We start from the raw sequence: 26,227 nt of genomic DNA, 5'->3' as shown, positions 1-26,227 counted from the left end.
TCTCTAGAGTTGCAGTTCCGTGTGTAATGTCCTTCCCTCTGACAGTTATAACATTTTATCACATAGGACTTACCATCAGGGGTCTGGGGCTTAGGCTGAGGTGGCCTTGTTGTAAGGGCCTGTATACTTACTGCCATCAGCTTATCCCCCTGTGACTCCCTGTGTCTAATGATGTTCCGATCATGCCCAACAGCGGACTCTCTTAATGCAGCCACCGAGATACCTCTCCAGTTAGGTTGAGTGGTCTGTACCCTTGTTCTCAACACTTCCTTTAAACCGTCCATTAATACGGACACCGCTACCTCCCTATGATGCATATTTTCCTCAATGTCCACGATCCCAGTGTATCTAGTCATTTCCTCTAGTGCCCGGTGGAAATAGTCAGAAGCAGTTTCACCTTCTTTTTGTCTAATGGAGAAAATTTTGTTCCACTTGACAACAGTTGGGAAATATACTCCTAACTGCAGATTGATCTGTTTAACATTTTCCTGATTGTATTCATCAGTGAGAGGTACCTCTTCATCTAATTTACAATCAGTAATGAATTTCACAGGGTCAATACTAGAGGGCATACATGCCCGCAGCACTGTCCGCCAATCTTTGTTATTGGGTTCGGCGGCGTTACCTAGTTCTTTAATAAACCTTTGACATGCGGCTAGATCTTTCCTGGGATCGGGAAATTCAGACATAATTGTCCTTAATTCTGTCCGGGACCAGGGACAATGCATTGCAATGTTCCTGACGGGAGTGACTCCCTGTGCGTCAGTCTTTCCATTGGGGTCTGCGATCACCCTGACAGGATTAAGTTCAATTAAATAACTCTGGGTTGATTCTACAATGTGAGGTGTGATTGTTTCTGCATAATAGTACCGTACTTACCTGTGGACATGACCTCACCTGTCCCTCCACTAGGGGCCTTCGCTACTGCTCTTACTGGTTGGGCCGTGCCCACTGTAGTATCTTGTATGGTGGCTGCTAGAGAGAGTGCCGATATCGTGGTGGGCTCATCTTCCTGGTCGCAGTCCTGAGGGAAGTTTAAGATGGGATACAACTTGCACGGGTTAGCATTAGCATCAATACTCTTATCTACTTTACTCTTATCACCATTAATACATTTATTAAGTGCACATTTATCATATACCAGTATGCCATTCTCTGTAGCCATTTTCTCTCCTGTTATGTATGGTGGTGGTGGTGCTGTTGCTATCAGTTTCCTGCTAGGGTTGGAACCAGCTGCTTGAGCTAGTCCCTGTTGTATCTCACCCTCCTGTTGCCATAACTGTAAATAATCATAATGTCTAATCCTTTGCTTTCCGGATTTTATCAGACATATCCTTCTCCTTAAATTTTGCAACACCTCAGGATTAAAACTGCCTACCCTAGGGAACGGTTCCCTATCGTCCACAGTCATTCGTTCCCACTCATTGCATAAAACCTCTGCGTGTGATCCATATTTCTCACACATTATGTACCTCGCCGACCCTTTGGGCTGACAAATATCAACGTGAACCCTTGTTGATCGTCCTTTACTTGAGCAACTGGCCCCCATTCTTTGCAGGTATTGCCTTCTCAGCTAATCCTTACAAAAACCAAATTACTTAGTGATAAGGCGATGGTGAAAGTTCTCCGAGCGCTCTCACCCACTCACGCCCCTGTTGGCCAATACACCGAACACTGTGCCCAATGCTGGTTGTACCCAACCTCGGGCTCCTGTGTAACCTCTATTTACTGAGAGCGTGTGGGAGTATGCTACCCCTCCCAGTAAATATCAGTCGTTGGAGATTTCCTGAGTGAACAGCGAAACTCCCTTAAAATAAAAAAACCTGTTACACAAATCACATTACGTGTACAATTAGCGTCTATGACCCCGCAAATTGAGTGGGTATCAAGGTGAACTAACTAATGCACACAGTAACGTGCGGTACAGTCGCACTGCGTATAAGTAACTATTACTTATCCGCCGAACGACCAACGGAATCGGTTGTTTAGGCTGCGAAACCTCAGCCGGAGCGTATCTGAACGGGCCTATATGGGTACTACGCAAACCCCCCGGGCTGCGCTCTCTACCTCTGACCTTTCTTAGGCCAGGGTTTTCAGAGCTTCGCTTGACCTGGTCAGCGGATTTCTGACTTCGCCGACCTTTTGGTCTGCTGTAATACTAATTGCTCCGTTATACCTTATACAATGTTAACGTGAGCAAGCCACTCCCACGCCACCAAGTGTCCACTCACCTGATGTGGTCTCCTACGGGTTCACAAAACCTTTATTGTTTGCACACTCACTCTTGCTCACTCATATACACTTCGATTTTTCTGTACAGAAAATTACTTTCATTCAGGTGAAACAGGCTAATCCAAGAGGTGATGCAATAAGAGAAGGATCTTTTAAACTAAAATATTGGAAACTGAACAAATTTGTGCTATTATCGCGTGGCTACCGTATCGCCTAAACTAAAACAATACTATCGTGTGATTTGTATTAAGTGGGCGTATCTGTACGCACATTGCGTAAACACGCCACGTGTGTAGGCCTTTGCGTTGCGTACGCAGTCCCGTACGCTGTCCGAGACACGTGTACAAAAGCCGGATACGCCCGCAGTAACACAAATAACACGTTTCTATAAATGTAAACGATATTCAACTATAATCGCCTACTAACACCACACAGTATCTCCTGTATAAACCATTATAACTGGGTCAGGCTGCGTGTGTGTTTTACAATTACTCCCTTAAATATTACTCTTTACTTTTAACTAAAATATCAACAAATTTCTCAGCACGTGATCAATGCTAATGGCAAACAAGAGGGTAGATATGCGAAAATACACAAATGAAATACAGGTGTGTGCGTGTGTTACATGTGTTGCATGCGCAGTTGGCACCAAACAGAAATTTAACAGATTTAAAACCAAACAATAGCTTTACGTTCTTACCTTCCGGATCCCACCAGCATCCCTTCAAACCAAGCGGAGCAGACGCTTATCTAATCCGCACTAATGTATCCCCGACCACAAAACGGCTAACAGGGGATACTACCTTCCCGCCCTTTGCTGATAGATAAAAGTCTGCCTTGTCCTGCTAGGCTGCGGATATGAGGAGAACCGGACGAGCTCCCAATTGATAATGTCAATTATTATCTTTAAACATAAAGCTAAACACTATTACCGTGGAGCCGCTATGGCCGCTAGACCACGTGCACATGCTACGCACTTTGTACGCTATTTGCGTACAGAGTCCCGCACGTGGTACGCACTCGGCGTACACACGCTGCACTGAGTGTACGGAATACACACAGCGGGCGCACACACAGTTGATAACCTTTAAACCTTGTTAATAAAACACAGTAAGAATATACTTATACTCTAAACCTTAGTAGTCAAATACTGTAATGATGTAACGCTTAAAAACCTTAACAATGTGTATGCTGTTTGAGCGATTGAGACGTTAAGAGAGCCCTTTGCAGGAAAGTGAAAACACAACACCGGGTTTGGTTAAAACCACAGCAGCTCTAACACTGCCGTGGATTATTCAGAGAAAAAGGGGAAAACAATACAAGTTATACACTACAAGCTAACACAGAAATCTAACAGTATAACAGAGAATAAGATGAACAATGGCTACAGAGAATAAACATACGTGGGGAATCATTCGCATGCGCGACCTGGAATCCAGTCCTCAGCTATTCAGGTAGAAAGCCTTCAGAGACATGAGGCTGGCCAGGCAACAGTGGTCTTTATATACACAACATACATTCACAATACAATGGTACCTGTAATCTCATTGTTCATTGGACACAGGGATGTGTCTCTACATTACAGCAAAGGTCATAGGTGGATTTGAACAGGTGGGCTGTGTCTTTCCCCAACTGCTCTGGTGGGAGGTATCCTCAGGATTCCCGCCGCATGTGTAATTTACAGCAAATACAGTTAATGTTCATAATCTACTTCTGTACATAACTATACGCAGGAGCGAGCGATCCTTTCCTAACTAACATCGGAATGTTACTCTTAAAATACTCAACAGCTGGATACTAGACACCACCTTTCAACCTTTATCTGACCCTTCCTATCATGCAAAGAGGAATCTCTCTGTCCAGGAACAGTTTAAACTAATCATACTCGCTGACATGGTCTAGGGGAATATTAACTACAAAATGCACTATTTGGGTTAAATATGCTACGATCGAGTCGCACGCTACACGCTCACAAACTCCTCCGTAAATACACATCTCATGCGCACGAGACGCTGGAGCGTCCCCTACGCAACTTGCGGGTATGTGTACGCACGGGGGAACAGGTGCACGAGCAGCGTGCATGTGCATGAGGGGTTAGTACAAGGGGTATGCATCATGATATTTTTCGACTTTGACACTCTGACAAAGCATTGACGGTCCAATTGATAGAAGGGGCATCGAGAGAGAGCGTGCGAGCACAACTGAGATTATTGCAGAGGCAGATGATGGGAAAATCATTCCCAGACTTCAAAGAAGCCACTATCGCAGTAGTCGGCACGCAAATAGAACGCGAAGATGAATACCCAGAATTACTGGGTTTCCGCGAACATCAAGATCCACACGAAGCCGCGGCTACCAGTCCTGAGAGGACGAAAAGGAGCAAGGAGACCGCGATGCAAGGTGGGCAGAACCCCTCCGGGACCAGTTACAAATGTTGCGGAGACAAATGGAGGAACTAAAAGTCGGGATGGCGGACATGCAAAGAGAGATGCGTCAGATGGCAAGGCAACCAACGTACAACACCGGGGAGTATGGATGGAAGGCAGATTGGCGTAGACCAACTGGGAACGATGGGACCCCCCAAGAGAATTCGGCAGGCGACCCACTGACCAGTTCGATAGCCAGGGACGTCCTATTTGTCGACAATGCCAAGAAACCGGTCATGTGGAGAGAAATTGTTACCGCTCAGAGCCTTTAAACTCCAATGCCCCGAGGACGGGGGCTGAGCCTCGGGGAGAACGTCGGGAATAGACCCAGATCCAGAGAAGTGGTGGCCCCAATATATAGGACAATGTCCGACCATGCCTGTAATCATAAATGGAATAGAGACACTCGCCATGCTAGACACAGGGTCGCAAATAACAACTATACAGCTGGCGACTCTCCGACAACATTGGGGAGAGGATCTGTTACTTTCACCACCCCCTTCCTGGCTTCAACTGATTGCCAGCAACGGCCTGGAGATTTCATGCGTCGGATATTGGGAGGCCGCAAGGAACCACATTCGTCGAATTCAAAAATAAACTGAAGTCGATGTTCCGGTTATACTCATTACAGGAACAGCAGAAAGTGGAGATCCTGATAGGTCAGCTAACGGGGTCTGCCATCCGTGAAGTGATATCATGGCCCCCAGACAATAAGAAGGATGTGGAACAAATATTGAAAAGACTATCTACCACCTTTGAAACAAAGTCCCTTCCAGAATTAAAAATGAAGCTTTATGCAAGAAAGCAACAGTCAGGAGAGACGCTGCGAGATTATGCTCTCAGTTTACAAGAGACCCTGAGGGCAATCCAGGCCATTGACCCTGAAGAAGCAAAAAACTCTTGATAATGTCAATTATTATCTTTAAACATAAAGCTAAACACTATTACTGTGGAGCCGCTAAAAGTGTTGCAGGGTCATCAAAGATTTATACAGAAGACTGGAGAAGTCGAGAAAATCCGATTAACCGACGGGAAACCCATCAAATTACAACCAAATTCAGAGACAATACTGTGGGGAAAAGCACGTTGTGATCCAAGCGGATGTGATTACGATGCCCAAGCTTGTACCTTACCGGTAGGGACAGTGGTTTTAAAAAGGAACAACAGGCCGCGGAGTAAACTCGACCCAAAGTGGAAGTCCGATCCATATGTTGTGCGGGAGGGACCCGCTCTACCGTGGCGATATACTGTATTGCAAAATTGTATGGGTCCCATTCTCAGTGGGTCCACCGAGATCAACTTAAACTTCATCCCGACCCTGGCCAAGTCTTTGCGGAGTCCACCAGTGATGCATCTGAGGAGCAAACAACGGCTGAACCACCAGTACCGACGATGCCAATCAATCCACTAGAACTGTTGCTCGATGTGAGTTGGCCTATGGTGCCTACAGTGGCGGTGCATGTGGATGAGCATGCTTTACCCCCTAGTCAGGTCCCAGTAGCACTTACGGATGCAGTCCAAGTTCCGGTATTACGACGCTCGACGAGAAGCACAAGAGGCACCCTGCCACATCGCTTTCAGTAGTAAGGTTCCTCCGATGATGGTACTGTGCATACATTATGTTGATATGTTCACTGTTTATACTATTTACCTTGCCCAATAGTATGTGTTCGTACGCAACATTCTGTTGTCAAAAGACATTCCACAGATGTGTAGTTTCTGCAAAGACTTGTTCCAGGAGAGACTTTGTTTTTTCCGAAAGGATCGCATGCGTAGGGACGTGCATGTTTCAAGTAGGATAAATATGTGGTACCCCTGTCCCAGCAGGAACCAGTGCAAGATTGCCCTAGAGATATCAGAGATTCCCTCAGACTATTCAAGATTCTGACAACACAGGGTTGATGGAACAAGAGGGGCACTAGGACCCAGGGAAGGCAGACTCAGCTCTGAAGCAGGAAAGGAAAAGCCTGCTATTTTGATAACCCTGTGACCTGTGTGAGGAGTGAGCTGGGGAGTTGCAACATTACATGTGTGCAGAGGAGGGAATAGGAGCTGCAGCGTGGAGAGCGTGCAGGAGGGCCAGTGTGTGGACACACGTGGCGAGGAGCAGGAGTGATGCAGAGGCGGTGTTCCCAGAGCAGGACAAAGGGGTCAGAGCTGAGTGCAGCAACGCATAGTGCCCACACTAGCGTGACCCAAGTTTAAAGACAGCCAGGCAGCGATCGCTTCCACAGAGGCCTACTACGCACAGACAGCTGCCGAGCGGGCGAGACTACAGTGACCAAGGGATACTGTGTGTCAGGGATCGCGACATCCAGCTGGAGCTGGCAACTGCGGAAGGTACTGGGCATTAGCACTGTCACCACAGAACTGAGCCAGGGACACTGGGCATCAGCATTGTCACCACAGAACTGAGCCAGGGCTATTACAAAGACACATGTCTCCCCTTCTCTCCTTCCATATCTCATATTAATACTGGGTTAGAAACATAGAAACATAGAATTTGACGGCAGATAAGAACCACTTGGCCCATCTAGTCTGCCCCTTTTTTATTTTATCCTTTAGGCATCTCAACCCTTTTTTAACCTTAATTCTTTGTAAGGATATTCATATGCCTGTCCCAAGCATGTTTAAATTGCTCTACAGTCCTTAGCCTTTACCACCTCTGATGGGAGGCTATTCCACTTATCCACTACCCTTTCTGTGAAGTAATTTTTCCTTAAATTTCCCCTGAACCTCCCCACCTCCAGTCTCAATGTATGCCCTCGAGTTCTAATACTTCTTTTCCTTTGAAGAATGTTTCCCTCATGAACTTTGTTAAGACCCTTGATATATTTGAAAGTTTCTATCATGTCCCCTCTTTCCCTTCTCTCCTCCAAACTATACATGTTAAGATCTTTTAGCCTTTCCGGGTAAGTTTTGTGATGTAGGCCATGCACCATTTTAGTTGCCCTTCTTTGTACACTCTCTAATGTATTTATATCCTTCTGGAGATAGGGTCTCCAGAACTAGACACAGTATTCCAGATGGGGCTGTACCAATGGCCTATACAGTGGCATTATCACTTCTTTTTTCCTGCTACTGATTCCTCTCCCTATGCAACCAAGCATCTGACTTGCCTTTCTCATTGCTTTGTTGCATTGCTTTCCTGCCTTCAAGTCACTTGAAATAGTGACTCCTAAATCTCTTTCCTCCTCAGTAGTTTCCATTATAGTACCCTTGATACTATATTTAGCCTTTGGGTTTTTGAGACCCAAGTGCATGATTTTGCATTTTTTAGCATTAAACTGTAGTTGCCACGTTCTTGACCATTTCTCAAGGATACCTAGGTCATTAATCATTTGTTTGACCCCTCCCGGTGTGTCTACCCTGTTGCATATCTTTGTATCATCTGCAAAAAGGCATATCTTCCCTTCAATACCATCTGCAATGTCACCAACAAAGATATTAAAGAGAACTGGACCAAGTACAGATCCCTGGGGTACTCCACTGGTAACATTTCCCTCCATAGATTGCACTCCATTAACTACGACTGTCTGTTTCCTATCCTGCAACCAGGTTCTTATCCATTTAACTGATTTATAATCCACCCCCAGGCTTTCAAGTTTATTTAGCAGTCTGCGATGTGGGACAGTGTCAAATGCCTTACTAAAGTCTAGATATGCTACATCTACAGCTCCCCCTTGATCTATTATTTTCATCACAGAGTCAAAAAAGTCAATAAGATTTGTTTGGCATGATCTCCCACCAGTAAATCCATGCTGTTTTGGGTTACCTGCCCAGAGGCAGATTCTGCTACCCAGCAACGGTGAATGGGACAGTGACTGTGGGTATAAACCCTATTTATAGAAATTGACTTAAATCCCTGTGCACAGGTCAGGTTTTGTTTACCACACACTTGCAAGTGTTAGTAATAAAAGGTATACCATTGCTATCCTAAAATAGTGATTGGGACATACTAGTATTAATAGCACTGTTGTGATACGTTATATAAGCTATAGATAAAGTAACTCAACTTACTGTTGATGAGACCACTTTACTGAAAGTGTTGTGTTTGTTATAAGTGCAGAAGCATTATTGAGGTGACCTGTTTATTAACCAGGTGTCTGACAGCATAGAGACATTTAGGGGTAGTGACGTAGTACACATGCAGATTGTAACAACTGTGGAATAATTAAAGACCCTGATTGCATAGCCCTATTGTTACTTGCTCCTTGAGTCCCCAGCAGGTGTCTCTGAACTGCCGGATAACAAGAACTGAGGTTTCCCCGCACCGATAAGGTAATCACACTCACACTCGGGCCGGGTGTGTCACGTGTGTGTGTGTGTGTGTGTGTGTGTGTGTGTGTGTGTGTGTGAGAGAGAGAGTTAGGGGGTAGCAAGAGAGAGTGTGGAGTGTCATAGAGAGAGGGGGTAGCAAGAGAGAATGTATCAGAATGAGAGAGGAGCAATAGAGTGGAGAGTGCCAGAGAGAGAGAGAGAGAAGCAAGAGAAAGTGTCATAGAGAGAGGGGGAGCAAGAGTAACTCTGTCAGAGAGAGAGAGAAGAGGACAAGAGAGTGTCAGTCAGAGAGGGAAAGATAGGAGCAAGAGAGAGAGAGTGCGAGAGAGAGAGGGTGGAGCAAGAGAGAGAGTGGAGAGTGCCGGAGAGAGAGGAGCAAGAGAGTGTCATAGAGAGAGAGAGGGGCGGAGCAAAAGAGAGTGTGTCAGAGAGAGATAGGAGCAATCGAGGGAGTGGGTGTGTCAGAGAGAGAGAGAGAAAGAAAGAGAGAGAGAGGGGGCAAGAGAGTGTCAGAGAAAGAGAGAGAGAGGAGCAAGAGTCAGAGAGAGAGGGGCAAGGGAGTGACTGGAGAGAGTGTGTGTGTGTGTGTGTGTGCGCGTGCATATGTGAGAGAGAGAGTGAGGGGGGAGCAAGAGAGCGTGTGGAGTGTCATAGAGAGAGGGGGGAACAAGAGAATGTGTCAGAAAGAGAGAGAGAGGAGCAATAGAGAGAGTGGAGAGTGCCAGAGAGTAAGGAGCAAGAGAGAATGTCATAGAGAGAGGGGGGAGCAACAGTATGTCAGAGAAAGAGAAAGGGAGAAGTGACAAGAGAGTGTCACAGAGAGAGAGATGGGGGAGAAATAGAGTGTCAGAGAGAGGAGGGGCAAGAGAGTGTCAGAGAGAGAGAGAGGGGGTCAAGAGAGTGTCTGAGAGAGAGGGGGTGAGCAACAGAGTGTCAGAGAGAGAGAGAGAGAGAGAGGAGCAAGAGAGTGAGTGAAGAGTGTGTGAGAAAGAGATGGCTAGAGGGGGAGGGAGAGAGAGAGAGAGAGAGAGTGTTTTAGAGTGGGGCGAGCAGGAGAAATTAGTACCTGCTACAAGTGAAGGTCTGTGATGGGGCGGGACCTTCATGTCATTAGGCCCCGCCCCTTTCCCGTACACCCGCAAATCGCGGCACTGCATTGCTGGCTGCTGCTGGGACTCGGGAACTGGCTAGGTAGGGGCAGAGGGAGCCGTGACATTGTGTTGGCCCTGTGAGCTCCGAATTTAAACTGCATAGAGTCCTGACTCTACGGAAACCCTGTAGGTGAAAGGCTGTATTAGGATCACGTGCCCGCGTTGCTGGATCACCAGAGCAAGCATGCTGCAGCTAAAAGTCTTCTAAATGCCATGTGCTTTTGGTGCTCCCCCTTCCCACTCTGAATCTTTTAAATGCTCATTCTCACCATGACCCCACATCAGGCTAGGCAGCTCCTCTTTAACACAGTATTAACATGGGATGGGGGACAATGGAGGCAGTACCTCCTTCAGGCCATTGTCTCCCGGAGTTCCGCCTCTTGAGGTATGCCACTCCAGTCAGTGGCTGCTACTGTGCTGTGTCGATCAACTCTAATGGCTGTTGCTGTATTGTGATGTGTTCATCCACTCCAGTGGCTGAGCTGACCTTAACCTATCTGTCCACTGTGTCCTACCAAGCCAATGCTGGACTGACCTACTGTATCTGTCCACATCAGTCCCCTTAGTGTAATATTGGCCAAGCTAGATTTACAGTATAGGCAGAGAGCAAATCATTGTTTATTATGTTTTATACTGTAAGAATTTAGTTATTACATCTATTGTGTGTGTTACACTGGTACTGCATTGGGACTCAGCAGACTGTACCCCACTGCGTTCACATAAATATAAGTGGTGTCATTTGCAAAAAGTTTTTTAAAAGGAATTTTTTTTTTGTACAAATCATGTGTGCTATACCACACGGCATTTGTTTGTATGCATACCCTGCAGTGTGAGCTGTCATTTTTTAAAACAAAAATATATTGTTGTATTGTTTGTAATACTTCTTCTGTGTATTGTACCCCACTGCGTTTGTTCACATACACATAGGGGGTCATTCCGAGTTGGTCGCTCGCTAGAAGTTTTTAGCAGCCGTGCAAACGCTATGCCGCTGCCCACTGGGGAGTGTATTTTAGCTTAGCAGAAGTGCGAACACTTGTGCAGCCGAGCTGTGCAAAAAAATTTTGTGCAGTTTCAGAGTAGCTATGAACCTACTCAGCGCTTGCGATCACTTCAGCCTATTCATGTCCGGATTTGACGTCATACACCCGCCCAGAGACAGCCCAGCGACCGCCCAGCCACGCCTGCGTTTTTACAAACACTCCCTGAAACGGTCAGTTGCCACCCAGAAACGCCCCCTTCCTGTCAATCTTCTTGCGGCCATCAGTGCGAAAGAAAACTTCGCTAGAACCTGAGCACAACCACAAAGGGATCTGTGCCCGTACGTCGCGCGTGCGCATTGCGGGCCATACGCATGCGCATAAATGCCATTTTTTCACCTGATTGCTGCACTGTGAAAATCGAGCGATCAACTCGGAATGACCCCCATAAGCTCTCTGATACCCTGCAGTGTGAGCAGTCATTTGTGACAAAAAAGTAGTAAAAAAAATATATTGTTCTATTTTTGTACTACTTTGTCTGTGTATTGTACCCCACTACATGTGTTCGCATACATATAAAAGCTTTGATACTAGGAGTGTGCACCGGGCTATTTTGGGGGTTTTGGGTTTTGGTCTTGGATCTGTATCTCCTTCATGTTTTGGATCTGTATTTGTTTTGCCAAAACTGCCCTTGCGGGTTTTGGTTTTGGATTTCCATTTTTTTTTTAAAACAGCTAAAATAACAGAATTTGGGGGTGTTTTTGTTCCTGCAGTATTATTAACCTCAATAACATTAATTTCCACTCATTTCCAGTCTATTTTGAACACCTCATAGCTCACAATATTGGCCCTCATTCCGAGTTGTTCGCTCGTTAGTGGTTTTCGCAACGGAGCGATTTGTCGCAAACTGCGCATGCGCAATGTTCGCAGAACGCATGCGCTTAGTTATTTTACTCAAAAGTTAGGTATTTTACTCACGGCATAACGAGGAATTTTCATCGTTCTGGTGATCGGAGTGTGATTGACAGGAAGTGGGTGTTTCTGGGCGGAAACTGGCCGTTTTATGGGTGTGTGTGAAAAACGCTGCAGTTTCTGGAAAAAATGCGGGAGTGGCTGGAGAAACAGGGGAGTGTCTGGGCGAACGCTGGGTGTGTTTGTGACGTCAAACCAGGAACGAAACTGACTGAACTGATCGCAGTGGCTGCGTAAGTCTGGAGCTACTCAGAAACTGCTAAGAAATTTCAATTCGCAATTATGCAAATCTTTCGTTCGCAATTCTGCTAAGCTAAGATACACTCCCAGAGGGTGGCGGCTTAGCGTGTGCAATGCTGCTAAAAGCAGCTAGCGAGCGAACAACTCGGAATGAAGGCCATTGTTTCATCCAGTTTAGGCCAAAAGGTTGCACCGAAGTAGATGGATGACAAAGGTAGGTGACAGAAGTGGGTGGCACAAACACAAGGCACATGTAGGAGTGGCACTGGAGTGGCACTGCAGTAGCAGACAGGATATCAGTTTGATAAACTATGCCAAAAAAATGCTCCAAAGAGCACATAATGCAAAGAAAAGAGGTGCAAGATGGAATTGTCCTTGGGCCTTGGGCCAGGCTCCCACCCACTGTTATATTAAATAGGACACGCAGTTTAACAATCCAATTATTTCAGCAATAGAGACTGCCACTTCTGGCTGAAATGATTGGTTTATTTGGTCCCCCACAAAACAAACTGATTCTATATAGGCAATATGCCATCATCGTCATCAGCATGGCTGGGAATTGATTTCCTAGTGAAGTGAAATCTAGATGGGATTTGGTACCAGGTGTCACGGCTGTAGTTATTTGTGAATCCGGACTAGGACTAGATACTGGGTTTGGACTTGAGAGCTGAGGGCAGAATTGGGCAGGCTTAAGATATCTCCTACTCATGCAGACATGGCAGGTTGGCTAAAGAGTCTGGAGAGGAGAGTGGTAGGTGACCAGCTATCTGGGTACTGGGACACTGGTGAATGGAATCACCAGTGCAATGGATAGCTGGGATGTCACCACTATCAGGATGTCACTGGGATGGGAGACCAGCGATTTGATGATGTATGTTCAGGAGCAGGTTAATCAGAACACTGGGATTGACTTGACCAGTGAAGCAGGTTTTCAAAACGTTGGGATTGACTTGATCAGCAAAGCAGGTTTTCAGAATGCTGGGATTGGCTTGACAAGCGAAGCAGGTTTTCAGAACGCTGGGATTGACTTGACCAGCAAAGCAGGTTTTTAGAATGCTTGGATTGGCTTGACCAACGAAGCAGGTTTTCTAGATGTCGGGATAGGCTTTCCGAGAAGGCAGGTTTTCTGGTTGTCGGGATTGGCTTTCTGACAAGGCAGGTTTTCCATATGTCGGGATTGGCTTTCTGACAAGGTAGCTTTTCAGGATTTCAGGATTGGCTGTCTGACTAGGCAGGTTTTCAGGATGTCGGGATTGACTTTCCGAGAAGGCAGGTTTTCAGGATGTTGCGATTGGCTTTCGGACTTGGCAGGTTTTCAGGATGTCGGGATTGGCTTTCCGACCAGGCAGGTTTTCAGGATGTCTGGGTTGGCTTTCCGACCAGGCAGGTTTTCAGGATGTCGGGATTGGCTTTCCGACCAGGCAGCCGTTCAGAATGCTGGACGGAACCAGCAAGGCTAGTTTTCTGAATGCTGTGCGGAACCAGCAAGGTAGGAGTTCAGAATGCTGGATGGAACTAGAAAGGCAAGTTTTCTGAATGCTGGGCAGAACCAGCAAGGCAGGAGTTCAGAATGCTGGACGGAACCAGCAAGGCAGGTTTGTAGAATGCTGGGCGGAAACAGCACAGTAGGGTTTCCAGAGGATGGTCGGAACCAGTGGACTAGATTTGCAGAAGGCTGTGCAAAACCAGTACAGCAGGTTTTACAGATGCTGGACGGAACCAGTGGACTAGATTTGCAGAAGGGTGGGTAGAACCAGTACAGCAGGTTTTCCAGATGCTGGACGAAACCAGTGGAGTAGATTTGCAGAAGGCTGGGCGGAACCAGCACAGCAGGTTTTCCAGATGCTGGATGGAACCAGCGGCGTAGGTTTGCGGAAGGCTAGGTGGAACCAGCACATCAGGTTTTCCAGATGCTGGACGGAACAAGCGGACCAGATTTGCAGAAGGCTGGTCAGAACCAGTACAGCAGGTTTTCCAGATGCTGGACGGAACCAGTGGAGTAGATTTGCAGAAGGCTGGGCGGAACCAGCACAGCCAGATGCTGGATGGAACCAGCGGAGTAGGTTTGCAGAAGGCTGGATGGAACCAGCAAAGTTACTAAGAGCACAATTATATGCAGGACAGTCCCTCTGGATCAATGGAATGGCACACCAGTGAATCTGGAAATGCTACGTTGTTATTGCAGTAGTGGCCCTTTAAATCATCCAGGGAATCAAGTAGTGCTAGAGATGGATATTTGGATATTGCACATCTTTACCAGCAGGAGATACTGGAGCTCACTCCAGGCTGAAAAACAGCAGAGCACTGACAGCTTGCCAGTGCTGGGACATGGAAATTATACCCCTTGCTCACTGCTGACTGGATGGGAGATTCACACGATGAGGAATTGATTCCAGATTGGGCCCAGGAAGATCAGCTGACCAGGAATTGTCATGGCGATGTCCACAGCTTGTTTTGGAGGGAACTCTGGCGTGGTATGTGCATAGATAGACAGTAATGGCCGCAGACCCTGAGAGCACAGAGAGTTGAAACCGGTGACCACTGGACTTGTGGATGCTGGCACGGAAGCATAGGACAGCATTAAGAGACTTGCTGAATTCAGTATTCACACAGAAGGTTAATCAACACAAGTGCAGTTCGTTAGCAACTCTTACTTTCCAGATAGAGAACTCAGCACTCAGGGAACTCATGGTACTAGTGAGCGGTTTATCCTATCCAGCAGAAAACACACAGGATGCAGGACAGATGGCAGAGGTAAGTCACCAAATGATATGATTTTAGTCAGGATTGTGACACTAGGGACACAAGACCTCAATCAACTGTCTAAAACCCACTGCATTAATGGTGGATACTGGACACATGTCTAATACCAGCATAGTTGTTACAGTGTCAGTAATCCGCTGTGCAACTGGGTGACAGCTGTCATACTTCATCCCCCTAGCAAAGGATTAATAATCCTCCTCCTGGTGCAATTCCACAGTATCATCCTCAATCTCAATGTTAGCACGTTGACTGGCGCTGCTATTCCCAACACTTGCAGAGCGTGTGCAAATGGTGGAAGGAGCATCCTCTTCCCGTACAGTATTGGAAAGGTCAGGCCTATAGATTGCAACCACGGACACACTTGGACTCTACTTGGGGATTGGTGATATTTCTGAACGCACAGTTGGTTGCTGTGCCTTAACAAATTTTATTTTTGTAACTCTACTACGGGGAGGAAGGCTTACGTGATCACTATGAGATGCAGAACCACCAGTCATAAACACAGGCCAACGCCTTAGCCTTTCCTTGCCACTTTGTGTAGTGAATGGCATATTAATAATTTTTGGTTCTCATCAGCTAACTTTACTTTTTTTATTTATCAACATAAATTATGGCTTCTTTGATTTTACATGTCCTCTACGCCATTGGGCATCGACCTTAGAAGATGGCGTTGACGAACTTTCATTGTCAGGACTAGTGGCAGCAGCTTCAGCACTAGTATTTGGTTTCTGATATCCTCTCAATTGTTCATACTTAATTTCTATCAACAAACATACAGCACACACCACAATTTGTAACAAAAATGTACCACCAACAGCAGCAGCCGCTGGATGTATACTGGGGTACAGCACAAAATAGAATTACATTTTTTTTAAACACTGGGGCAAAGCCCCTGGATGGACTGACAGAGAGCACCCCCTTCACAGAGCACCTCCTTGACAGACAGAGCAGCCCCTGGAGGACACAGCAGCCCTTGTATGAGGACACAACAGCCCCTTAAATGACACAGCAGCCCCTAAATGTGAGCCCACAGCAGCAGACAGCACAGACCAATTGTACTATTTCTGTGTGTTTGTCAATATGGATAATGGTCAGTTGAGAAAAGAGTAGGAGCAGCAACTAAATACTAGCACTACAGCTGCAGCCACCAGTCATGATGATACTAAAGCCAATGCCCAAGGGCAGAGAAGGTTTAACTCTTCTGAGATAAAAAAAAAAATATTTTTTTTTACAGTGGTAAAGAAAAAACACCAAGTTTAGTGCAGACAAATGTAAAATTGTGAACATGCCATTCAAGTGGCAAGGAAAGGCTCAGGCCTTGATTTATGACTGGTGGTTCTGCAACTATCAGTGAGGCATCTTCTTCTGCCTCTCATGATGAAGTAAGCCCTTCTCACTCGGGGAAATTCTATTGTTATCGCCACCTGATCTCCTGTCTAAAGTGACATTATATTGCAAGGGCGATATTCAATTGATGCTAGTTATTGCACCAATCATGCCCATTAGTGTCAGGTTTAGCAGCGTAAAGCAGCTAAACCCGACTAAATTTACCCTGCCACCAACTGAAGCAAAAGGTAGTAATAAAGTAGAATTCCACCATTTAAATGCTTCAGCAGATGGAGGAACAGCAAAAAAACATCCACAGCTACACAACAAGCCATGCCATTGAGAGATGAGGAGAATGTACCTTAGCCCAGCACAGTGAAGAATACTTTCCGTGTTGTGCGAGGTGCTGAAACCCTTCAAATTAGCCACTTGTGAGGTGAGTTCAGACACTGCTAGGTCAGGTGAGTCCCCTGAATAGACTTTTAGAAAATCATCTTGAGAAATTGTAAGGAGGAAATGAAACAAAGCGATTCCGCTAAGTATGTTGGACTTGCAGTTCAAGACCTTTATTTGCTTCCTAGGATCCAAGGGTTGTCAATATCTTGAAAATGGATAACTACATTTTGCTGACTGTGCTTGATCCTAGGTGTAAGTCATATGTTGTCTTTCTTGCCAACTGACCCAGATCTTAAGAAATTCAAAGAGCTTCTGGTGAGCAAGTTGTCAGCTTAAGTGGTACATGACACAATATCTCCTCCTTCTGTTTCTCTGGCAAATGCTGCTGCCAGTAAAAAACCTCAGCTTTCCCAAGAGACCCAGTGGTGATGCACAGGAGTCAGCATGTGGCACACAGGAGAAATTCTGGTAGCATTTGCATCTTACAAAAATATTTATCAATGCCTGTTCTAGGTGTGTTTTTCACATTGTACACTAGCATACAGGTATCTGCTTTTTGTGTACCACACACTGACCCTCATTCCGAGTTGTTCGCAGCAGATCATCGCATCGCAAACTGCAAAAAATCTCAAACAGCGCATGCGCAGAAGCGGAAATACGCATGCGCAAAGCGAGCGATACGACCCTTGTGCAAAATTACTAAACGAAAAACTGCACGTAATACATAACCGAAAATAGGGAGTGACGGAGGCGTGGCAGAGGCACGGCTTCGCAATCCAACGAAATGGGCGTGAAAGTGGGCGGCTAGTGTGGGAGTATGCAACCAGCAGTAGGCGTGTTTTTGGCAAAAATGCGTATCTTATGGTAAAAGTACATAACAAATGTTCGCTATCTTGACGCAGCCGAAGAGTAAGCCTGCAACTACTCAGCACTTGCGAAGTACTGTTACAAGTGTGTGTCTGCTCTAATTAGCAATTAATTTCAATTAAATTCACCTGTTGAGCAATTACTCGCCAAACACTGCTCTTGCAAAATACTACAAACAGCAATTATATGGCCACTTAACATGTGTATTGTTACCACAAATAAATCTGACACACTCACAAATAATGCACTGTATTTTTGGGACAAATATAAATACTTTGATGTTAAATACATGTTTTAATTATTTGTTTAATAATATCAAATGTGACTAAACAAACTTATAAACTACATCAGCTAAATCTTCTCGACATAGACATATTCCTTTGTACATACCAAATAACATGAGCAACATAATGCAGCCTACATTTAATGTGACTTAATATGTTTTTTTTTTTTTTTTTTTGTGGGAATATGTGTCCATATCTAATACTATGGCATGTTGCCCCTAGTAACCCAAGTTCCTAATTTTTTTTTGTTTTTTTATATGGCCAATTAAGTGTTGTGCAAGGCATACAGATTTTAAATTACAATATGCAATGTTTGTCTTAATATTCTGATTGTTCCCTTGTTCCACAAATGTCAATATGCCATGTTTAAGTTTACAGGGCACAGTTTTCCTGAGTGCATAACCTTTAATAAAACACACAAACAATTGTAATGTAATTTTTTTTTACTTAAAAAAAAAAATACAAAATCACCAACACAACATGGCTACAAATGAGCATCACATACAGAGATGGACATAGCAGCAAGCAGATGGCAGTGGCAAAATGCACATAGCAGAACCCAGTACTATGGTAACCCCATCTTCTGACAAAATATGATGTTTTAAATTAACTAAGTGAACCCCCAGCCAGACTAAACTTTTATGGGAACTGAGGTAGATTCTGGAACCAACACACAAACACAAACATACACAGCACGCTAGGAAGAGGAAGATGGCTCAGATGTAGGGCCAAATAACTCACAGGCTACAATTTAAAGAAAACCTTTCACTTTGAGGGAGTTCTACATTCTGGCCACACAAGCCAACATAAAAAAATACATCGAGGCAACATGTAAAACATGGGTGCTGCCCATCTGGAGAGACATCACTTTCTCTTTTTTTCCCCCGCCTGATGTAGTTCTTCATGGCTCGGTCTACGGAGCGACCTTCGAGGGCCCTGCCCAGTGGGATGTTCTTCCTGGGCAGGGGGAGGGGAGGGAGCCGATGTGGCTGGCTCTCTGCCACTGTGGGCAAGGGAGACAGTGATGTCCTGGAGCCCTTGCCGAATCGAATTGGCAAGTTGTTGGAAGGAGGAGGTGAGTTGATCTTGGCCCTGCCTGATCTCTGCCAGACCTTGGCAGAGTTGAGCTACACCTTGCTCCACACTGGTTCTGTGCTCAGTGAGCCGGACAGGTATCTGGCTTACCTCCCGGAGCATCCTGTCCTGAAAAGCATTCAGGCTCTCACCATACCTGGCTATTTCAGTCAGGATTTCCGGGATAGCAGAGGGTTGGGTGGGGGGGCCAGTTGGTATCTGGACAGATGGAATGTGTGGTCGCACACTGGCACAGACACTAGGTCCCCCCACCTCAGCCTCATCCACATAACCCTCCTGTGACTCTACCTGCTCACCCACCTGTGCTGTGTTATGTTCAAAGCAAATAGAAGAATGAGTGGAAAAAGAGTAGAAAAAAACAATGTGAGACTTTTGGAACCAAAAAAATATTTCTTTAGGAATATGTGTGTAAACTTACCTGGCAAGTCATGTGCATGGAGTATTTCAGGCAGGACCGTGTCCATATGAGACACCCCAACCCCCTCCTCGTAGCTCACACAGTCCATCGCCATCTCCTCAAGATCTGTGTATTCCACAGTGGCAGCTGGACCTCCCCCTGTTGCCCTCGAGGCATTCCACTCCGCAGACCTCTTGCCCTTCAGGCGGGATTTAAAGTCGGCCCAACTACATATGTTGGGAAAAATAGGGGCAAGGTAGAGAAAAATTATTAATACCTGCTTTAATATATAGTACACATGTTATGCATTTGGTTGCTATAGGCAACATCACATCTAACTAACTTTTTAAGAATACTTGGCACAGAAAATGGACTGGCAATATACACTTACCGTCTTCGAACTTCCTGCGAGGTGCGGACTATTGAGTCGACTTCATTAACAGAATCAGTGATGTCCCTCCAAATTCTCTCTTTGGTTGCAGCACCTATGTTTTTGGGTCCTCGATGTATTTTTTGCATGGCCTGTGTGACCAAAACCCGTAACTCCCTCTTAGTGAAGGCGGGCTGTCTTTTCTTTTTTTTGGATGTAGCCTGTGAGCTATCGTCCTGTCCTTCCTCACCATCTTCCTCTTCACTAGCTGCTTGTGTAGTTTGTGTTTGAGCTGCTAGTCCGGAATCACCCTCAGTTTCCCCACTATCTATGTTTGGCAGGGGATTCACTCCTAACTCCTGGGTATCAGAAGATGGAGTTTGTCTAGTACTGGGTCCTGCTATTTCTAACTCAGCATTGCCAAAGTCAAGCATCTGCCTCCGCAGTGCTAGGCTTCGATGTGTTAAAGCTGCCATCTGCTGCTGCACCTCGTCCATCTCTGCTGCCATCTGCTCACGAGTAGCCATGTTGCTGGTGGCATGTGTGTATGCACGAGTGTCTAGATATATAGCTGCGTGTGTTTTCCGGTGAGGAAATCCGCGCAGGTGTATATTATGAAAATTGGTCCAGTAATTGTTGCACTGGCTATATAAACGCCCTGCATGCAGCCTGTGTGTGTGTGGGTGTATGCAGAAAATTACTGAAGCAAGGTGGACATTTCTGAGTGAGCACATTTCTGAGTGAGTTTTGCGAGTATTTTATATTGTTTCAGTACAGTTTTTTTCTGTATTGTTCTCCTTATCATGTATGTTGTGTAAGATTGTTGTATACAATGTTTTTTTTGTTTTGTTTTTTAAATTACTTTTGTAGTTTTGAATGTAAACAACAATAATTGTTTTTTTTTTAATTTTATTTTCTGTTTGGCTTGTGCATCTGTTTACCTTAAAAATGCCACACCATCTGATCCTAAAAAACCACAAATTTGTGACTTTGTGTAGCTGTTTGTTCCAGCAAAATGTGGTGAGTAAACAGATTGTTACACTTAGTTGTGTTTTTTCTAAGTCCAAAAATAGGGCTAAAAAAATGTGTGTGTGTGTTGTTTTAAATATATATATATAAATATATATATATATATATATATGTATACTTATATGTTTATGAATTGCAGCAATATCTCAATGATGTGTGTGTGTGTGTGTGTGTGTGTGTCCGCGGGTGCGAATCTCCGCCCATGTGAACTGTACAAACTGTCCTGCACATTAATGTACACATATCAATAAAGTTTATTACAGATGACACCATGCAATTACAACCAATCACATGCCACCACACACTATAAATATAAGCCCATATATGGAAAACGCCATTGCCATCATGCAGCAGCTTTTACCCGCCGCGAGCTGCGCGTCTTGGTAGCGGTAATGGACCGTAGGCCACGCAGGGCCCTTTATCCCAAATAGGGTAAAGCGCGAGGCCTACACGGAGGTCCGCCGCTTATTGCGAACCCGCGCCCGGAGCAGGAGGACCATCATTCAGTTGGAGAGGCACTGGAGCGACCTCCGCAGGCGCACGCCGGACCTGTTGGCGGAACTCCGCCAACAAATCCGTGACATACGTAGGCGCAGTAAGTTTCATATTACATTAAATAACACTGAGATTTTTTGCATAAACTTTGCCTATTTTCACTAAGTGATAGTGTGAAAATTTGCACACTGACAATAAACTATTGTAGAATAAACATGACACAGTGTGTGTGGTTAGGGCAAGCAGTACTGACTGTGTAGCAAGGTGCTTCTGAAAAAGTGAATGTTGTTGTACAGAGTTGCTACACAGGCTGTCAACTGAACCCAATAACTTGCTCAGTGGGCAAAATTTAATAAGGTGGGAGGTTTTAAGAACTGGTGATGTTGCCTATAGCAAACAATCAGATTCTATCTATTATCTGATAGAAGCAGCTTAATAAATGTTACGTAGAATCTGATTGGTTGCTATGGGCAACATCACCAGTTTAAAAAAAAAACACACGTATTAATGTTACCCCTGTGTCTTTTTATCATGGGACAGAACAGTGTTTTAGGAATATGCTGTTGATTAAATTTTTCATGCTACAACCTAAATATTACATATGTCATTCTAGGGCGAGCACAACGGCAAGCTGCTGCTGCTGGGAGCCCAGACCAAGCTAGTTCTCAGCCCCCCTCCCCTTCTGTTGCCCAATCCCCCTCTTCTTCCCAGTCCCCTTCTCAGCCCCCCTCCCCTTCTGTCGCCCAATCCCCCTCTTCTTCCCAGTCCCCTTCTCAGCCCCCCTCCCCTTCTGTCGCCCAATCACCCTCTTCTTCCCAGTCCCCTTCTCAGCCCCCCTCCCCTTCTGTCGCCCAAGTCCCCTTCTCAGCCCCCCTCCCCTTCTGTCGCCCAATCCCCCTCTTCTTCCCAGTCCCCTTCTCAGCCCCCCTCCCCTTCTGTCGCCCAATCCCCCTCTTCTTCCCAGTCCCCTTCTCAGCCCCCCTCCCCTTCTGTCGCCCAATCCCCCTCTTCTTCCCTGTCCCCTTCTCAGCCCCCCTCCCCTTCTGTCGCCCAATCCCCCTCTTCTTCCCAGTCCCCTTCTCAGCCCCTCTCCCCCTCTCTTTACCAATACCCCTCTCTGTCCCCCTCCCCCTCTGAAGGCCAAACTACCACTCCGGCCCCCTCCCCCTCTCTTTCCCAGTCCCCCTCTCTGGCCCACTCCCCCTCTGTTGCCCAAACAGCCTCTCTGCCCCCCTCCCCCTCTCAATCAGACCCACCCTCTGAAAAAAGCACCCCAATCCCTCCTCCTTCCCCAATCCAGCCTCCTTCCCCAATCCCTCCTCCATCCCCAATCCAGCCTCCTTCCCCAATCCAGCCTCCTTCCCCAATCCACCCTCCTACCCCCATCCAGCCTCCTTTCCCCATCCAGACCCCTTCCCCACCCAGTGAGTGGGCAGCAGAAGCCCCAGCGGAGATTCTGGGGAGTCCGCATGTGGCAGATGAGAGTAAGTTTTTCAACGTTTAAAATGTTTTGGTTACCTACTTAAACTTAAAAATAAAATACATGCAGTGTTGTACTGTGGCCAATCTTGGCCCAAGGAAAAATGTTTGTGTTCGTCTTCATGGTATAGATGTTGCATTTACATTTATGTGAGTATCATTAGATGTACAGTGTCTATGTGTGCAATGTTTAGGCTGTCCACTCTAGGTCGACACTCATTAGGTCGACAGGGTTGCCAGGACAACAGGGTTTATATGTGCTAGGTTGTCAGTGAAACAGTTAGACCTGAGTGGAGTTTAGTATGTTGTAGGTCTTTTACACTTGTGCCTGGGTATTCCTAATATTTGCACATTCAACTCGCATGCTTCACTTTGTTAGCCAGGCTAAGGACACAATGATTTGTGTTGTGAAAGTTACACTCACAAAATGTTTTTTTGAATTTTTAAAATCTGTTTGACCTTAGGTAGTAAGGCAGCCTTTCAGGGAGTGTGGGCATGCTAGGATATGTTGTCCTTCTGAGGATGTTGATATGCAGTGTGATGATGCAGGGCAAACACCACAAAAGACAAGTCTGCTTCACTCCAAATGTGTATGAAGGGCAGCATGGAGTTACATGTACTAAGATGGGAGTGTTATTCAAGATGGGATGTTGCCCATAGCAACCAATCAGAATCAACGTCTCAGTTATTTAGCACCTTCTAGAAGAGATGTGGAATGTGATTGGTTGCTATGGGCAACGTCCCATCTTAAATAGAACTCCCATCTTAGTAAATGTACATCATGGTGTGGTACACTTTTACACATTGTAATTTATCAATGACAAACATTGCTGAGCATGCTTGTGTGTTGGTATGCTAGTGTTTTTACATTCAAACATCCATGATGTATTTCCTTTGCTATGAAAGTGTGCTTTGTGGATTGCTGGTGTAATAGGTAATGTTAGTTATGTTGTACATTTTATTTTTCCTCTGCATTTCAGATGGTGCCGTTGGAGATCCCACAAGCCTGGCAGGCATCGTGGCCAGCCTAAAGGCCCATTTGCAGGCCATGCTGACAGACCTAGAAAGGCTGCAAAATTTCTGTTAATTTTCATTTGTTTGATTTTTGAGATATTTAAAAAAAAAAAAAAATATTAAAATAATAAAAAAATCGTTTTTACAGTTAAGCGCTTGTTGTGTTTTTTAATGCAATAAAAGAACAGAATATTGCCAAGCATAAATTGGTTAACTTACAAAAAAAACACCCCACCCACTGCCTCAGAGGCTTTTAAATAGGGACCTAGTACATGTTGACTGCACAAAAACACAAGTAAATTGAGGGGTAAACTTTTGGGTAATGAGGCTCCTTGGATTACTTTAACTGGGCCACTTTGGGGCATCACCATCTTACATTCATTTCTAACACCTATATCACTCTGTGTTTGTTTGTTTTATTTATGTAGCATTTTTTACACATCTTTCACACTTGTAACATTAATCTGCTAACCTCACCTTTAACACTCTGACATTTTACTTTCTAATACTCAGCAGACACTTTCACTTGCCTAACACTTAGATTTTTTGCTGCTATTCTTTATTTGTGTTGTGTCCTGGGGTGGTTTGGCAGGGGCAGTTTGTGGGTGCCCTGCACCCAATAGGTGAACCCCTAAAATGTTTGGGAATTGTCTTACATGACCATAAGTGGGCACTATTATCATATAGTATAGGGACTACCAATAATCAGAGAAGCCGTGAAGGGTTTAGGCAGCTAATCATGTATTTGCAAATATATGTAACAAATATCTGTAAACTTTTATCACCATATAGTTTTCAAATATTGTTACAAGTATTATTTGGTGTGCAGGGGGATACCAGGGGGGAAATGCACCCCCTTTCTGTTTGCTGTGACCCCTCCCATTTCATGCACCTGATAAGTATTGCCAGAGTGATTGAACTGCCATTACTGTGTTTGTTTGTAAATGTTAGGAATCTGTCCGATGAGGTCACCTTGACGATTGGTGGGCAGGCTAATATATTGGCCAATTTATGCCAAGAACCTCAGATATTATGTATAATTACATGTATTATAATTCTAATGACTGTATGGTGCACCTGCTCTCTTGCCAGTACCGTGACTACAACTACCATGAACCCTTAACCGTATGCGCTTCAATAGATGTTATTGTGTTAAGGGTTTTTTGCCCACACTAAAAGTTTTTTCCTGTCACCCCAATAAATAGGTGATTTTGGATATGGACGAAGGTTACCAAGGGTGTCTGGGGCGCTAGAATCACTGGTCGTACTAGCTGGAATGTGAATATATACATAGCGTAATACTGTAACACTGAATTTTGCTGATGTTGACACAATAAAGCTGGACTCGTCCAGCTTTATTGTGTCAACATCAGCAAAATTCAGTGTTACAGTATTACGCTATGTGTATATTTTCTGTTTCTCTTTAAGAGTCGTATGTTCAGTTCACATTCCAGCTAGTACGACCAGTGATTCTAGCGCCCCAGACACCCTTGGTAACCTTCGTCTGTCTTGTATGTTCAAAGTGTGGGTGACACTTTTTTACCTTTGGGGACAAGGGCAGCTGTAGGCGCACGTTGTTCATCACCAGCTTCTTTTCGATTTTGGATATGGGTGTCAAACTTGGCTCATGACACCTCTGTTGAGACCACATGGACCTTCACAGTACCAGTACAATGATGTGCACATTATCACCTGCAATGTCATCGAGCGGACCTTTGGCATGCTCAAGAGCAGATTCCGTTGCGTGGACCAATTGGCTGTCATCTTGCTTTACGATCCAGTAAAAGTGGGGGAGATCATCCGTCATGCTAGATGCTCCATCACATTGCCCTGGGCTAAGACTATGTGGACCTAGGAGACATTGCAACAGTTGTGAAGGAGACTCACCCTATACCATCTGAGGGTGTGGTTAATACACAGGGGAAAATGAGGTTCGGCAGAGAATCATACGCCAGTGTTTCTCAGGTGTTTGTTTTCAGAAATGTGATGTAATGCCCAAAAAGGTTCACATTTCACTTTGAGTTATGCACCATGTAAATTATTCCCAAACACAGGGGATTGAGGACCACCCTTGAAAAGTACTGGGATCATTATCTAACTCATGCTGCCAAACTAGATGGCAAATGATTGTACAATGCACAGAGCCCCAAATAGCTGTATGTGTGTTTACAATAACAAACCCAAAATAACCACGTTAATATGAACCATTTGTACATTAAGGATACTGTCTCCTTTGCAACAATTTTTTTTTTTAAAGAGAACATTTGAGTAATTTTGCAAATAATAAAAAAAAATTACACACAGTTGTGGCAAACAGGAATTTATTGTGTTTTAAAAAAAAAAACACGTTTTGTAACCATAACATGTGATGAACTGTTACATTTTTGGCCTTGAACTTCCATGGCCCCTACCTAGCACTTTCACTGCTCCTCC

General features: G+C 45.1%; 1 protein-coding gene across 1 annotated transcript in view; it reads left to right on the top strand.

Moving 5' to 3' along the window:
- The window catches only part of LOC134943558 (uncharacterized), a 71,919-nt gene extending 47,973 nt beyond the window's left edge, over positions 1-23,946 (top strand). Inside the window, exons 2-3 of the mRNA XM_063932332.1 lie at positions 21,915-22,785; positions 23,761-23,946. Of these exons, the coding sequence (XP_063788402.1) occupies positions 21,915-22,785; positions 23,761-23,867 (978 nt within the window). The 3' untranslated portion in view covers positions 23,868-23,946. The remainder of the gene's footprint in view (positions 1-21,914; positions 22,786-23,760) is intronic.
- Positions 23,947-26,227: the final 2,281 nt, after the last annotated feature.

This window comes from Pseudophryne corroboree, chromosome 7, assembly GCF_028390025.1.
Source record: "Pseudophryne corroboree isolate aPseCor3 chromosome 7, aPseCor3.hap2, whole genome shotgun sequence".
NCBI classification, from domain to species: Eukaryota; Metazoa; Chordata; class Amphibia; order Anura; family Myobatrachidae; genus Pseudophryne; species Pseudophryne corroboree.
The sequence above is the reverse complement of the archived record's forward strand: the minus strand, read 5'-3'. Positions and strand labels throughout refer to the sequence as shown.